At 36.9% G+C, this 15,861-nt stretch overlaps 1 protein-coding gene and 1 long non-coding RNA gene across 3 annotated transcripts in view; one reads left to right on the top strand and one right to left on the bottom strand.

Moving 5' to 3' along the window:
* Nucleotides 1-2,032: 2,032 nt before the first annotated feature.
* The window catches only part of LOC148395199 (calsyntenin-2-like), a 140,178-nt gene continuing 126,349 nt past the window's right edge, over nt 2,033-15,861 (bottom strand). Inside the window, exons 12-17 of the mRNA XM_088381016.1 lie at nt 12,775-12,986; nt 8,746-8,916; nt 8,102-8,247; nt 7,397-7,520; nt 3,809-3,993; nt 2,033-3,636 (exon numbers count right to left, since the gene is read on the bottom strand). Coding sequence (XP_088237142.1) covers nt 3,457-3,636; nt 3,809-3,993; nt 7,397-7,520; nt 8,102-8,247; nt 8,746-8,916; nt 12,775-12,986 — 1,018 coding nt within the window. The 3' untranslated portion in view covers nt 2,033-3,456. The remainder of the gene's footprint in view (nt 3,637-3,808; nt 3,994-7,396; nt 7,521-8,101; nt 8,248-8,745; nt 8,917-12,774; nt 12,987-15,861) is intronic.
* LOC148395201 (uncharacterized) lies at nt 3,486-15,142 on the top strand. Of its 2 annotated transcripts, none has more exons than XR_015859464.1 (2): nt 3,486-3,649; nt 12,786-15,142. It is a non-coding gene; the product is annotated as an uncharacterized LOC148395201 (long non-coding RNA). The 2 variants fall into 2 exon arrangements; XR_015859465.1 differs by having other exon boundaries at nt 11,444-15,142.

Genomic DNA, 15,861 nt, shown 5'->3' with positions numbered 1-15,861 from the left:
ACTTTAAGAAAGAATGCGTGATTTAAGTTACTCACTGTGGCTTTCCTTGGTATTGCCAACACAACCACGTTTTAGTGGCATTCAATTTGATAAGCCCTCACTGCAAAAGTTGTAATGTTTGTTCAGTAAAACGGAGATGCCTGATCAAATTGTGATTTCAAAAGGAGAGTTATCACATTCTAGAAAAATAGACAGCCAGTCACACTTTGTGTTTGGAAAAAAAACATTACCTCACCCGTATCAACCCAATGTACAATATATTTGGCAACAAGGCAGACGGGTTTTGCACTGGGCTACTGCTCCCATCTTCTGGTCATCTTTAGTTGTTGCAACCTTTTTCAGTTAGATACGGTGACATAAATATTATTTTGTACGTTACGTTCCACTTGAATGCGCGGTTTCCACGAATGAATCTGTGCTGCATATGTAATGTTTATTTATGGATTATATAGCGTGCGTGTGTGTGTGTACATCAATAAAGTGAGCAAGCCATTTCCACCACTTCAGAGCAATAATTAGCAAAATAATTAATGATGATATGAAATTCACAGGATTTAGATATTGAGGTTTCGGTCCCACGCCTGTGATATTTATGTAACAAACATTCTTGAGTCAAACGGCCCTTACACTTCATATGCTTCTTTCATATAAACTAAAATGTGATGTGTAAATTGTGTTCTTATTGTAAATAAATTGATGGAAATCTAATGATACGATACGAAAAGATCAATGTGCAAATTGATGGCTAGATTCCAAAACAGGGTTTTATTGGTCAATTTACAGAAAGTGCTGTAGTGACTGACCATTCCAAAGCAAAACAGACAAAAGAGTCCAGAAAGAAATAAAATAAATAAAACAACGTTTTACACAATATACAAGGTTTCCATGTTAACTGCATTGTCCTCCTCTTCTAAAACACATCAGGTCAACAATAGGGCTTGATGGAAAAACCCACCGAAAGGTTTCAGATGAGTAAGGTAGTGAAAAGATGACCTCACGAGACTAATGTGGTAAACCTTTAAACAACATGTATTTTACATGAACATATAGTTGTGCTACAGTATACACATACTCCATTTTAGGGTGTTCATTTAACACAGACAATAACTCTGTGTTGGTGAGTTACAGCTAAGAAGAAAAAAAAAAAACAAGAAACCATCTGAGGGACTTTGTTTTATTATTATTATTATTATTATTATATTCAAATGTCATGATTATCCCATTGTTTTTAATTTTTTTAATGCAAAAGTCAACCCCAAATTTCTCTTCACAATAATGTTGTATGCTCCTTGTATGAGGCTAAACACAACATTCTGATAAATATTGTGTCTATGAAATATGAGTTAATCAGCAAAATATATACTTTTTTTTTTCTTAACTCCATTCCAAGGAATGGCATTTTGCCACTTACTGTCAACCAAAAATGACACTAAGATATCACAGTTCAGCTTCAGTATACAGGTGGACTCAAATTTCACAATGGAATCGTAATCAAAAGGCTGTGTTTAAACTAACGGGGGGGGCATACAACATAGTATTATTGTAAAGACAATTGGGTTGGGTCGACTTCCTTTTTAAAGCTCACCCTTAAAGTGCTATCAATGTGTCGTTAACCTCAACCTTGACCACACCACGCAGAACACAAATTCCAACGGGCTGATCAATATTTTCCCTCCTTATTGTGTTCGTTGATGAGACATATTTTTATCTATTGCTATCCATTGTGTCAATACACATGAGACTGCATGTCAAAGTGGATCAGATTTTATATTGCAGCACCTATTGGATAGCCCAAATATATATTACTACTTGTGCTCAACTAATATTGGTGTTTTCTTCATTGAGGTTAATGAAATATTGGGAAAGAAAAAAAAAACCAACAAAGATATGGTTTTCCTAGTAGTTGTGTGTCACTATATATATATATATATATATATATATATATATATATATATATATATATATATATATATATATATATATATATATATATATATATATATATATATATATATATATATATATATATATATATAGAGGACTATCTCAGAAAATTGGAATTTGGAAAAGTTTTTTATTTTCTGTAATGCAATTAAAAAAACAAAAATATCATACATTCTGGATTCATTACAAATCAACTGAATTAATGCAAGCCTTTTATTAATTTAATTTTTGTTTTTTAATTGCATTACAGAAAATAAAGGACTTTATCACAATATTCGAATTTTCTGAGACAGTCCTATATGTGCGTGAGTGTGTGTGTGTGTATAAAGTCTACTATATTCTCTTTTATACAATAGGTTTCTTTTGGGTGCTTATTGGTCTATATCAGGGACCTTGGGTTCTACTTTGTAGCCATTTCATGTATGTTGATATGAAAAAAGTTCTTTGAATCCTACCTTAGTGTTTTCCACCATATTGTCTGCCAAATCCCGCAACACTGTTTGTAGTGTGTGCTGCTTTTTGCCATTGTTTTGCCCATAACGGTGCACATTTACAACTCATAAGGCTGCTTTCTTTTTGAAAATATGTACAGCTTGCTGCATGGACTTAGTTCTGGTATCCATGGAGATAGTGATACATCCAAACACTCAAACAAACAAACAAACAAACAAACAAACAAACAAACAAACAAACCCAACTGAACACTGAGCTGACATGTACATAAAGGGACTGCGGCGCCACTGACTACTTCTGCAGAGTAAAGATTCTAACATCTGCATATGAAAATGAAGCATGATGATATTTGTTGTGTACAAGTGGAGAGAAAGTTCTCTGGGTGCAGTCTGTATGCTTGGGGTAAGGATGGAGAGGCTTAGATGGGAAATCACTTACGGTACTGTACTCTCTATTTACAAGATTGTGTATAAAAATGTACCATGGGGATTCACCGCGTAACCCCAAAACACAAAATTCGAATCCCTTGTTGAGTTTAACATGACATCTGGACACTGCACTGTACCTTTCTATCTTTTTTTGTGTGTTACTTTTAGAGTTCCATTGAAAATATGCTATTTCAGTAAAATCACCTGACTTTGCCGCAAGGGCCGAGATAAAGATGGCTACATCACACATTGTACAAAAATCCAAATAATAATATAAATTTTAGCCACTTGCATTATTTTGTATCAGAAATCTTTGCAGAATTTGTTTCATTAAGCTTTGCTAAATTGTGTGACTTTTGTAGTGAAATGACATTTACTGTACCTATTAACATTAAATCTAGTTGTATTTCAATTTTTTGTAAAATTTTAATTTGTTTTTATTTTTCTATTTTACATTATGTGCTAGGTGTTAGGCCGGGTGTAATTAAATCCAGTGGGGGGCGATATTACATCATTTTTCAATACCACAAAGTTTCTACGTCTACCTGATTGTTTTAGTGTGTGTCAGCCATCATCATTTGATGTTTTCTTACAGCCATATTGATCATGTGAATGTTTCTGATTGAGAATTTCAATAAGATATTGTTTTGTCCCAGTTCAGACGCTTCGTTCCCTGCATCCTGGGTAGTTGGACGTCCACTTCTTCCTCGCTGTCATCCGACTCTGCACTAGTGATATCATCCTCCTCCTCTTCATCTTCATCCTCTTCCTCACTCACCTCTTGCTCCACGGCCTGGGGATCCTGCAGATTCTGAGAGAAGCAGGTACTAAATGACAACCAAGAAGTTGTAAAAGTTATAAATGATCGCTTCCCTTTTAAATTGTGATGTAAAAAGGTGCACATTTTTACTTCATTACAATGGCAGTCCTATTCCGTGTATTTTCTCCAAGCGTTATCAACCATTTTTCTCCATTTACTATACCTCCATCGGGTTGACGGTGATGGACAGGGCTGAGTCGTCCCAGGTCCCGTTTTCCTCTTTGGTCGTCTCAGACAGCTTGATTTCTTGCTGGTGGGTTAGATGGATGCGGTAGATGCCTAACACCACCACCACCACCAGGACGGCGATACACATCACAATGACCACTGTGACGGCACTCGGGACCCCTGATAATGACAGACGGCAAACACAATCCTAAAGTGCGGATAGTCCATATTTCATCATATTTTATCATATTTTGGAGCTTAGCCCAGCTGATGTTGGCCTAAAAGCCAGCATACAGCCTGGACTGGTCAACAGCCGGGTGCTTGGAACATATTAAAAAACAAACAGCCGTATTTCAGGTATGCATGTAGAAGACATGAATGAAAAAGCTTGAACATCGAGTTCTGGCCAAGGAGCCAACAGAACGTTCAGCAGATGATTGCTACTGCAACTAATCCATCCATCCCTTGTTTCCTACTCCAGGGATGGACAACTAGCAGACTTTGACCACATTCTGAGTGGGAAAAAAACAAAAAGAGCCACAGTCAGTCTCCTTATCGTCCAAATGTGTAATTAAAAAAAATAATGAAACTTATTTTGAGAGTGATTTTAGGAGAGAATATGTCACTAAAGTCACAGGGGAAAATGCACAGTTAAATTAAGCAGGGACAACATGTCAACAAGCAACCTGGCCACTCCACAATTTTGTAAAAAAAAAATCCCATTAGCCTTGTCTCGTAGACACAGAGAAAGCTGTGAGTTAGGCTGTTTTGTTTGTTGTTTAAAATGATAACAAATATCCTCCTATTTTTTTTCTCATACCACTTATTTTCTTTAGGGTCAAAGAGAGCTAAAGCAGACTTCGGCTGAAATCGTTTAGAGAGCAAATGTTGGATTTAGAGAGAAAACCATTTACTCTGGCATTCACATTTTCACTGAGTGGGAGTTGAACCCACGCTTGCATGCACAGAAGTGAGCAGGCAAACCAATATCCTGTATTTAGTTTATGACTAAATAAAAGTTAGGACCCCTGTTATAAATTCTAGGATGCAAAAGCTCATAAAAATGTACAAAGTTAATTATATTTGCATCAAAGTCTTTAAGGTTTAAATAATGTAAAACAAAGTCAAGATACACTGTGTTTAAAGTATACGGCATCTTATGTGTATAATAAGTAAAATAAGTACTAATAATCAATAAAAGTAGAATAATGCCCAACCTTAAAATCTATTTGCTGTGCAGTCCACAGCAACAAAAATGGAGCAAAACCAGAATAAACTTTCTTCAATAGTATACTCAAAACAACAACAACAACAACAACAACTAGACACACAGTTTTCTTCTTGATCTAAAATGTTTATTTCTCATGCTCAGATCTTTACCCTTCTGAAAGAGCATAACATTTATGAATCTGGCCTCAATCCCACTGCTGCTGTTACTGTGTGTGTTTGTTATGAGTCAGGCACTTGTAGCACTCCTCAGATGATCATTTATTTCACTTTCTTGTGAATCCCACCCAAAAACTAAAGACTTTCATGGCCCCATAATTCATGCAAGGGCAAGTAGCTCACACTTTTGCATGAAGAGACACACTTAGGCACACTTAGATTCACCCTAGGGCAAAACGATTAATTGAATATTAAATATTGAATTAATTGAATTAATTGAATATATATATATATATATATATATATATATATATATATATATATATATATATATGTAAATAAGCATCAACACCAATTACAGATACTCAACAATTACAAGGCCTGGGCTGACTCCCCCCCCCCCCCCCCCCCCCCCTGATTTAAATGAGGGCAACCTCTGCATTACTCCACTGGCCGTCATCTGAAATTTTTATGTTTATTTAATGATGGACGAGGACGTGCCATAGCGTATATCCATACATCATATTTAATGGTCTGTACCATGTTTACTCGAGTTTGGATTCATAGTGGGTTTTTTTTCCCCCCCATAAATGTGTTGGTCTTGAGGCGTATCTGAATCTTCCATTTACTCTTTTGTACGTATTGTACATTGGAACCTCCTGTGGAGATGTTTTAGTCAATAACCGTTTTATGAAAATGAATGGATCCATTCAATTTCACTCATTTTGCACAGAAAGAAAAATGTTCCAAAATGAGAGAATAATGGAAGTCATCCTGTTTTTGCAACAGATTCAGTTTAGTGTACAAGGCTATGCTGTACGATGCAGCAGTGCCTTAAGATATGAGTCCATTCTGTGACCATGCTCAGAACTAAAACAAACATCAAATCATCTTTCCCCAGCAAAATGAAATGACAATAACCTGTGATCTAAAAGAAAATCATTTTGTAATTGGTGTTTTTTTTCAATAAAGAAATACCAGTCACTAATATTGTACATTATGAAACATATAACAATGCAAGAATAAAATAACATCTAAATAAACAGTTAGTGCATCATGAATAAATCGCAACTTGAGCGTGATTTGGCCCCCGGAGGCAGCATATCACTGTCGTACAGACACAAACAAAGAAGTTTCATAACTACCGTATTTTTCAGACTATAAACTGCTACTTTTTGCACAACAAAAGCCTCTTTTCTCTATCTGACAAACTGCTGCCTGTTTTGAATTGAGTTCACTGACACGATAAAGCACTCCTCCTGAAACAGCCACATGCACTAATCATGATCATGCTCTGACTACTAACATCTACTGACTACATACTATTTACTCATATACAATAGTTCAATTACTGCCCACTTTGTTTGACCTTTTTCTTTTGTCGTGTTAGCCTCTGAAAAACACACCGGCACACACAGACACACAAAGGCATGCACACACTTAGCGCTGTGATATCTGCAGTACTAAGTAGAATCCATTGGGGTCTGATGAATAATTAAACCTCGTATGGCAGAATAAGACCAATGTCTCGCCATGTTCTCTTGACTGAAGAGCACTCGGCTGTGCCTCTCCACTTTCCGCGGAATGAGAGTAACAATCTGATGAACAATCCGATAAGGAACTACAAAGTCGAACTGATTTTTAACTATGTCAAATTGTGTGAAAAAACAGCTTGGAAAATCTCTTCACACCATAATTATACTGCAGAGGTACATTGGTTTGAAAAAAAAATACAAGCTGAATTGTCTGCACTTGTCTTTCAGTCTGTTGTAGATGTTGCGAGTGTTAATTGACAAAGGTCAACTATTTTTATTCTATATTTTGAGTTGGCGTACACTGTTGCCTGCGCACCCTATCAATCTCATGTCCACAATTATTTAAAACTAGGTCACCTTTTTACATAAAACCTCACTCCCTGTTCCTTTTGTTTTTCAAATTTAAATGTGTGTTGAACATATAACAGGGAAAGACACAGTTAAGAGTGAGACAAAGATTTAGTACAAGTGAAAAAAGTCCAATGTATTGCAAATTGTAGTCCATTTCCCTTCCATTATATTGAACCAGGGAATGAAACAGCCAGACTATATCAAGAAAAACAAACATCTGAAAGTCAGGACTGAACAGGACTGAAAATGAGAAATACTAGATGCAAGTTGGTGACGATGACACGCAGAGCATTTCAAATATGTTTTCCTACCTGAGCTATGAGCAGGGTAGATTTCATCAATCATCGCTGAATGGTGAACTAATTTCATGTGCTGAGGTAGAGGCGCGATCTGACTGACGTGTTCTTTCACCTCTGAACTGTGGAGTACGCTCACCTGTGAAAAGACAGAATACGTATATTATTTTGCTTTCAGACAAAAGTTGATTTCAGTTTTTACATGATCTCAAATTCACACCTAAGGACAATTTAGAGACCTCAGTAGTTACAATAAGAAATAATCAATGCTGTTAACTCCAAGCTTTGGGTTAACAGAAAAATAACTACATACACGGTTTGATCTAACTTTTCTATTGTACTGCCTAAATAAGTTCCTAATAGATTTTTTCTAAAATGAATAGCATGCAAAACATGAGTCAATTATGTAATAATACAAGCAGAAGATGCAGTACATTTATACATTTCTCATTTACAAGCATCTCGCTAAGGCCAGCCATAACACTATTATTGCCTGGGGAGAAAATGAGTTTGACATCCCGGCTATAAAGCACAAAGCGAATTTAAGTGGAACAAGCCTCAGAACCCAATTAGTAACTTTATGGCAGAGTCGTTCACATTTTAACAGAATGTGTCATTGATTTTTAACTTAATGTTACTTTTACGATTCCGATGTGCAGGCAGTGAATATTGGCTGCTCTCTCGCTCATTAATGATCAGGCTAGCTGTCGTTAGACTGACCTCCAAGTTAAATTCATTGCTGGTGTAGCGTCCGTTGAGCTCTGAACATGTAAGACGGAACCTTCTCTCTGTGAGTTGCGTTGGTCGCCAGTTGTAGTAACGCACTTCTCGGATCACATTTTCATAATTAGCCATGGACTCCACACCTACAGTGACACATGAAAATAAATCTGAATGCTCCCTGTAATAAAACAAAATATAAAGCATAAAAAAGAACACAGCCATTGCGTCTCAATAAATTTGAGTCCAAATATCGTGGAAAGCATAAATTCAGTAATTTAATCCCAAAAAGTTAAACTCAAGTATTATAACCTGAAAAAAACAACCAACAACAGACACTTTATGGTTTTGGCCACGGCCTGAGAGAAAGATAAAACAATAGTAATGCATGAGTGCTAATCATGTTAAATCAGCTTTTGTATTTTACATTAAATGTTGTTTATAATTTGAAAAGTGGCTCATGGTATATTACTCATTACTTATTTAATTAATCTGTATAATATACAATATACAAAATTCACTTGCTGAACTGACATAAAATGAATGAAATAAAAAATTTCTACGATATCCAAATTGATTGAGAAGCTGTGAAATATTCAGAGAAATTAATGCACCTTGTATACTAAGAGTTAATAGTAACTAACCATATACGGACATCCCAGATGTGGAATTAGTGGCATCTAGGTGTTTTCCAAGCAGAATGCTGCGCTGCAGCTGGAGTGACTCCTGGTCAGGCCTCAACTCTTCACCCAACACCAGAATGTCGCAGTAGTCCAAATTTTGAATGATCTGCTCCAGGCGTCCTTGTCTTTGCTCTAAATAAACACGCACGCACACACAGCTTTTTAGATCATGTGAACTTTTGACACAACTCCTACTGTATAATTGAATAGATTGTTGATGACAGGATAATTTGCACATTTGGTGTGCTTCTGTCGTTCTCCATTGCGGTTTTCCTCTGAGGTGCATACACATTCTGAACAACCAACAGCAGAAACTGCAACACAGTGTCTCCTCGATGATGACACCAATTACTTGTGGCACACACACACACGCACGCGCACACATAGTGTCTTAAGAGGCTGTTAAATGTGCAAAGCTGCTCTCACTCTTGGGAGGAGACAGTGAGGAAGAGCGCTGGGTCATGATGCAAGTACTTAGACTCGAAGTGAGACTGCGATTGCTGTCTGAGGGGACTCGTTACTCCAGCAGCTTATAACAGTGTGTGTATTTGTGTGTGTGTGTGTGTGTGTGTGTGTGTGTGTTTGATTGGGTCAACAGAGATCAAGCAGAGAATAGGGGATGAGTGAGCGAAACAGATTGATGATTTGGTGTAAATGCTGACTTTTAATTAAATCCCTTTGTAGTAAAAAGTTGTAATTTAATTTAAGAAAAAAAAAATGCATCTTATTTATGTTGCATGCATGTTCAGTGGCTATTGTGCATGACATCACAAAAGACATCAATATATCAAACTATCGTTGCACTGCAGTCTATCAATTTGGATGACATGCAAGAAAAGTCTAGGCTGGGGGATGTGCGACAGGCAGCATCTAATCTGGACATTAATTGATCTGCAAAGTGCTTCACAGCAGCATTTCCACATTTTCAGTCATAGATGTCATTCGGTCATTGCCTTGTGTCTTGCACCAGTATTTCCTCCGAACCAAGGCCTGCATCATAGTTAGCCTGTGTATTAAAACTACCTTTAGCTTTCTATATCAGAGAGCCGTTTTGTTCACATCATTTCCCCCATACATACTCCCTTTGCCTAAACAAGTTTTAATGAGATTAATTATTTTCTTCTTGATAATTTAAATTGCTGAGATGTACTGTTTATCCAGGAAGTTCCAAAGCTAAGCTGCCATTCAAGTTAAAGATGTCATCGGAAACTTTCCCTTTTTCAATAACAAATTTTAAAGGTTTTTTTTTTATACAGTTGCAAAAAAAGTAGATGGACCCTTTGGAATGACCTGAATTTCACACTCCCCCGCAAAAAAAGACATAACAATGCACAACACAAACATATTTTTCCACCTTTTGTTGATTCAGTAAAATACTGCAAAGTCACAGTGTGGTATTAATTTAAGAAAAGTTTGTTTACTGTTGACTTACATTTCATGAAGGATTTATGCAGGAAAGTAGGTATCATTGAGTTGGACAAAGATTGGGGGGCTTAGTCTGTAATGTGCAGTGGAAAAACAGCAATCATGTGGCCTACAAAGAAGAACGAGTGGCATGAAACTTGCCAGGCTGAAGGAAATAATGAGGAACTGTTGAAGTCAAATTGTACTGAAAGACTTTGAGGCAAGGGTATGAACAGCGACAAAATGTTGATTATGTGAGTTAATGAATTAAGGTCCTTGGCTGGCCTTGAGAAAAAGTATCCAACTAAGCCTTGAAAAGATATTCCGAGATGGAAAAGGAAAATGAAGCAGCGCCAAGTCTGCAGTAAATGAATGACATGGAAAGCAACTAAGAGGACAATGAATGATTAAATGGGTCTAAAAGAAATGTATTGCCAGGCTTTAAAATGATTTTTTTCTTGAATCCTTTAAACTTCATGAGAAAATGAGATCGGCTCATTAAGGAACTTCAACTTGTGTGTCCCCGGCACATTCACTCTGCTTCACCCTCTTTCGTTCCAACTGTTTCTTTCTTTGGCTTCCAGCTAATCACTTTCCCCAGCTGCCGGTTCTATTTCACTGGCAGGGAGAGCTCCACTACACCAACTCTTAAAGCATGATGCTCCTTTCTGCTCTGCTTCCCTCACTGCATTATTCACAATAGAGGGCTCAGACCTCCTTCACTCTTATCTCCTCTTAATTAGCTCTGGGCCAGGCCAAATCGGGATGTTCCTGCCGTGGTGGTCAGGGACAAGAGGATTTAAATACTCAATTTTCAATGGTTTTGGTGAGTGATTCTCACAGCCGGTCGGCACAGGTCTCAAGTTGCGCTGACACCGGTACTTGTGAGGGTGTATTAGAAGTGGAGGAGCTCATGTAGACTAACCTGTGTCCCCTGGGGGGAGCCCTGTAAAGTGCTGCCGCAGGAGTGAGCAAGCAGATCTGCATTCAAAAACTTTTAGCTTTAATTACAGTTTACTGCTGAGAAAATTGGACTCGCATCCTCAGCTGCTAAAAACCATGGCGTAACCTTGCATTACTATCAGCTTTGTTGTTTTAATTATATTTTAAACGTTGTCCTTTTGATAGATTAAGATGTAAATACCAACAGAGATAATACATTTATCAATAAGTAATCGTTTCGCTGAAGGGATACAAAGACACACACCAGTTTGTTTGTGTTTTCCTGTTGTTGAAGATATGCTTTGGTAAACAGATGCACTTGAGGAGTTTTCTGCAGCAACTGAAGCGTTTGTCCGAAGTTTGAGATGGACTGCGGGCTACCTATCAGATGAGTCTGTAGTCTATTCTGAACTTTGACGTCTACAAGGAAATTGGATTTCAGTAAGAACATGGAATCCATTAATGCTCAAGTTTGTTTTGATTGTCATGATTCACAGTGAAGTCAATCATATATCGGCATGGACTGATAGGAAGCCAACCAACAAAGTAAATCTTTTGTCGAAATTGAAATCTATAAGCTCAACTAAAATTTGTAGCTGCCTACATTGATAAGGCAAATGATTTGTGGTTGATGATGTTATGGCCTGACTAAACAAAGATTGAACTATGTGACCGCAGTGACCTTTAGTATTTTTACGGAGACAATGTGAGCCTTTGAAACACTGTTCCGACTATCAAGTATGGTGAGGGTATGCCTATAAAATAACTACTATCAAATTCTTCAAATCCATCTCAAATCAACAGACACTGAAATTTGCAAATTCTTGAGAAAACTAGCTAATCAATTAAAAACCTCAAATTATAACTTTCTTGCTTAACGACAGTACAGTGTATACACTTCTGTTTTCAACTGTTTTTATGGTCATTACATCATTGCAAAAATGAGCCTGAAATGCTTTCTAATTAGAATCTTATGGAGCTTAAGAAGAAATAAATAAATAATAAATAAATCTGCCACATCTTAAATGGGTTGAATGAAATTTGCTGTGTAATTAGGTTCAAAAGTTATTCAGATTTGATTTGTAGCACATTTAGCATCAATTTCCATTCAACATGAAAAATCCCAATGACATCTTCTGTCAATTTCATCCGTCCATTTTGCTACTCGTCCTAATTGGAGTTGAGGTTAAACTGCATCCCAGCTGATTTTTGGCAACAAACAATCATGGAATATATCTGGACAAACTCGCATTCACATTCACCCCTCAGTATATCTTAGAGTCTTCAATAAACTGATAATGCGTGATTTTGGAATGTGGGAAGCCGGCGCCTGTATTTGTTACCCTGAACCTCAGAAGTGCAAACAGTTGCTTGTCCAATGTGCTGCCTCTGACCATTCCATCTCTGTCAATTGATGTGCTGTGTCATCACGATGAAACCTCTTCCTCCTTGCACACCATTAATTACTGGTGTAAAGACAAGTCCACATCTGTGCACATACACCCCTCCTGATACCTCTATAAAAAGTTATAGTAGCTTCACATATATAGTCTAACAGATACATAACTGAGACTCCAAGTTTAAGTGCAAACTCGCAGTCTCTAAAAACTGCTGCATATCACATTTGACACTACAGTATGTTACCTGTGTTATAGTCAGCAGCATCTCCCCTGTTGACCGTGCTGATGATGTGGAGCTGCTGGAATAGCCTAACACCTTTCGGCCCCCTGAGGTCAGAAGCTGGCCAACTCTGTCTTTCTAATCCGGTGATGGTTATCATGGGCTTGCTGGGCTGCAGCACCATTACTACTGCTTCAATGTCAGGGATGGTGAGACAAGTGTCTTCACCAAAACACCTATGAATGAACCAAGAGAAAAAGTTTAGTGAGAGGATACTAATCAGGTACTGATCTGATACAGATATTTTGTTGAAATACCCCTAATGCATCTGCTAAAGGTACAAAAACTAGTTTATTTCAAATCTTTGTAAAGAATTCTATTTATTTATGTATTTATTTATTTATACAGTTATTTATGCTATTATACTGTTGATTTAATACTTGAAAGAATTACTTTAGCGCCAGCTGTCTCAATATCTCTTCCAGGATGCATTCAACCATCATCTGACAGCTTGCAGGTCCACTTGGTTGTAACTCCTCGTTGTTATAGGATTGTTGACAAACGATATGTCTAATCGCACCAATATTCTCCGCTCGATAAACCGGCGCATGATAACAAGCAGGTATTCTCTGGTATAATGTCACATCTAAAATGCTTAAAACAGTCCACAATGGGTTTACATGACACACAATGAACACCAAATGACCAAAAAGGGTGGAGTAGTAGTAATTTCATTAAAAAAAAAAAAAAAAATCGTAGAGTCGTTTAATTGCTTATCAACTCACAGGAATCATTTTAACATTTTAATTTGAATTTCATGTATTGTATGACATCTAATCTAAAGTGTAATACAGTTTTACTGCTTAATTCTTTAAGAAGCCTTACCTGAGTAAATCTAGTTTTTTGGGTTATGTGAAATGATCTCATCAATACATCTACAGTATTATTACTCCCAGCTCGTCATGCAGCTCTTTGTTGAAGCACGTCCATTATTTATTTCGTTACTGATTTCATAACCGTATTCATTAATTTCAACCCCTCCCACAGCAAGAGTGCTTAGCTCCACATTTCCTCCCCCTGTACCTGGATAATGTTTGCCTGCAGCACCGGGGGAACAACACAGTCTTCTCTTAGCCTCATCATAAATGTTTTGTATTGTGATTTATCCTGAAGTGTTTGCAAGATTCGTTGTGTTGCCACAACTCTACTATTTTCCACAAACAAAACAACTGTCAGACTGAGTGACTGACCAGCAGCATGATGCGCCCATAGGATTATGCATCATGCAAGAAGAAGTTCCTACCGTTTAACTTTTAGACACATTCCTAATAAATAGTTCAGGACCCTTTCATTCCTCCGTATTCCTGCACATACATTATCTCAAACGACTGCACTATCCAATGTGCCAATATATTTACTTGAGATGTTTGATTGGAGCATAAAGATCTGTTAGCCCAGGTATCCATATGTCATTATTGATCTACACATCACATCTCAGGCCCTTACTAGAAAGTGCAGTTATTCAATAATATTAACAACACACTGTAGTCATTCATAAATATTTTCTCCAGTGGTCAAGCAGCTAGCTGCGTGACTGCTTTGTCTATAGTGATTCACAAATCTTAAGGTTTGACACAGTTGTGTGAGCTCTCAACAGTCTATTCAACAGACACGACAAAAAGTATTGTATTATATCCTCAGATGTCCCTTAAAGGGTCAGATAGACTGAAAATGGAGTACAGTGCAGACTTAGTAGGTGGTTAAAACTTTTCTGTTAATTAGAATCGGATAGCGCTAGAATAGATCTGAAATAGTGAACAGTCAACAGGAATATTTCACAATATTATTGTGTCTAGTCTTTAGGAATTATATTTATTATGTGTAATAACTTCATTTTGTACAACATTTATATGGTAATACAGAAATATTCATGAATAAGACCATAATTTTAATTAATTAATCATGGATGGAATTCCTTTACCATCACAACTGCATGAGAATGAAGTCGCTGTAATATTTCATGGTAAAATGTCTTTTTAAACCTTAAATAAAAACTGGAAGTCGATCATAATGATACACTTACTGATGACAATAATTACTCTATTATATTGAAATGACTTGCTTGGATGATATCATATTTCTGAATTAATATGTTCAAGCCCTGGAAAACTTTGTATATCATTTCAGTCCCTGAAAGTACAATCATACAAGATGAATGATTGTTCTCTGACTAATCCATTTGTAAGAATTTGGATGACATGACTTTAGGTGTCTAAATGTCTCATTTATCATTCCAGTAACTGAGGGAAACAGTTATCTTAAAATGTCAAAGTAATCCGTTAATTTTCCTGCCTAACAACTGAATGGGAAAATAAATATTGTCTCTCAGTCATGCCAGTTTTCTGAAGCTGTTTTTTTATAAACAAAAACCAGCTGATCTCTTCTTGCTTTTGTTGAGGGAAACCGTGCAAGTGTGTGTGTCTGTGTGTGTGTTTGTGTGTGCGTGTGTGATATGACTGAGGGCAGTGCAATGATGCAGTGGGTCGGATGCCGTGTTTGCTTAGCAGAGCTGAAACACGAACCTGGAGGAGGTCCAACTTAATTATAAAGAAATATAACAAGGGATTCTAAAACAACTGTTCTGGTGATTAGCCTTGATTACTTTACTTTCCCGTTATTAGAAATCAGCTAAAAGAAACATAATTGAATTTGGAGTCATTCCGAATTGTTTAACTGTTTATTTGCGTGGATTGATACTCTCTACGGAAGCTGGCGACTGCTAATTTGTTCATGGTGAAAACAAGTAACTGAGAAGAATCTGTCTTGTGCAGAATACAATGGAACATACATTGGCAGTCGTGTCAACATCATTAGACAAGTTCACCTTTAAACAGAAATGACATTACAAACACTACAAGAAAAGCAATGCAATGAAAAAATGCAGGGCTTTTCCACATATACTTTTTCTGAAAGACATACATTTTGAAAAGGCTGAGCTGATCTGACCTCTTGTTTTTGCAGTAAACAAAATATGCATGCACATACGCTCAACAGTGAGTTTTGTTAGAAGAGAGAGGTGTAAAAAGGGAGATTTCGGGTTAATAAAAGAAG

This window comes from Syngnathus floridae, chromosome 7 (assembly GCF_059516105.1).
Source record: "Syngnathus floridae isolate MCC-2025c chromosome 7, RoL_Sflo_1.0, whole genome shotgun sequence".
Classification (NCBI taxonomy): Eukaryota; Metazoa; Chordata; class Actinopteri; order Syngnathiformes; family Syngnathidae; genus Syngnathus; species Syngnathus floridae.
Note: the sequence above shows the minus strand (reverse complement) of the source record. Positions and strands in the feature narration are given on the sequence as shown.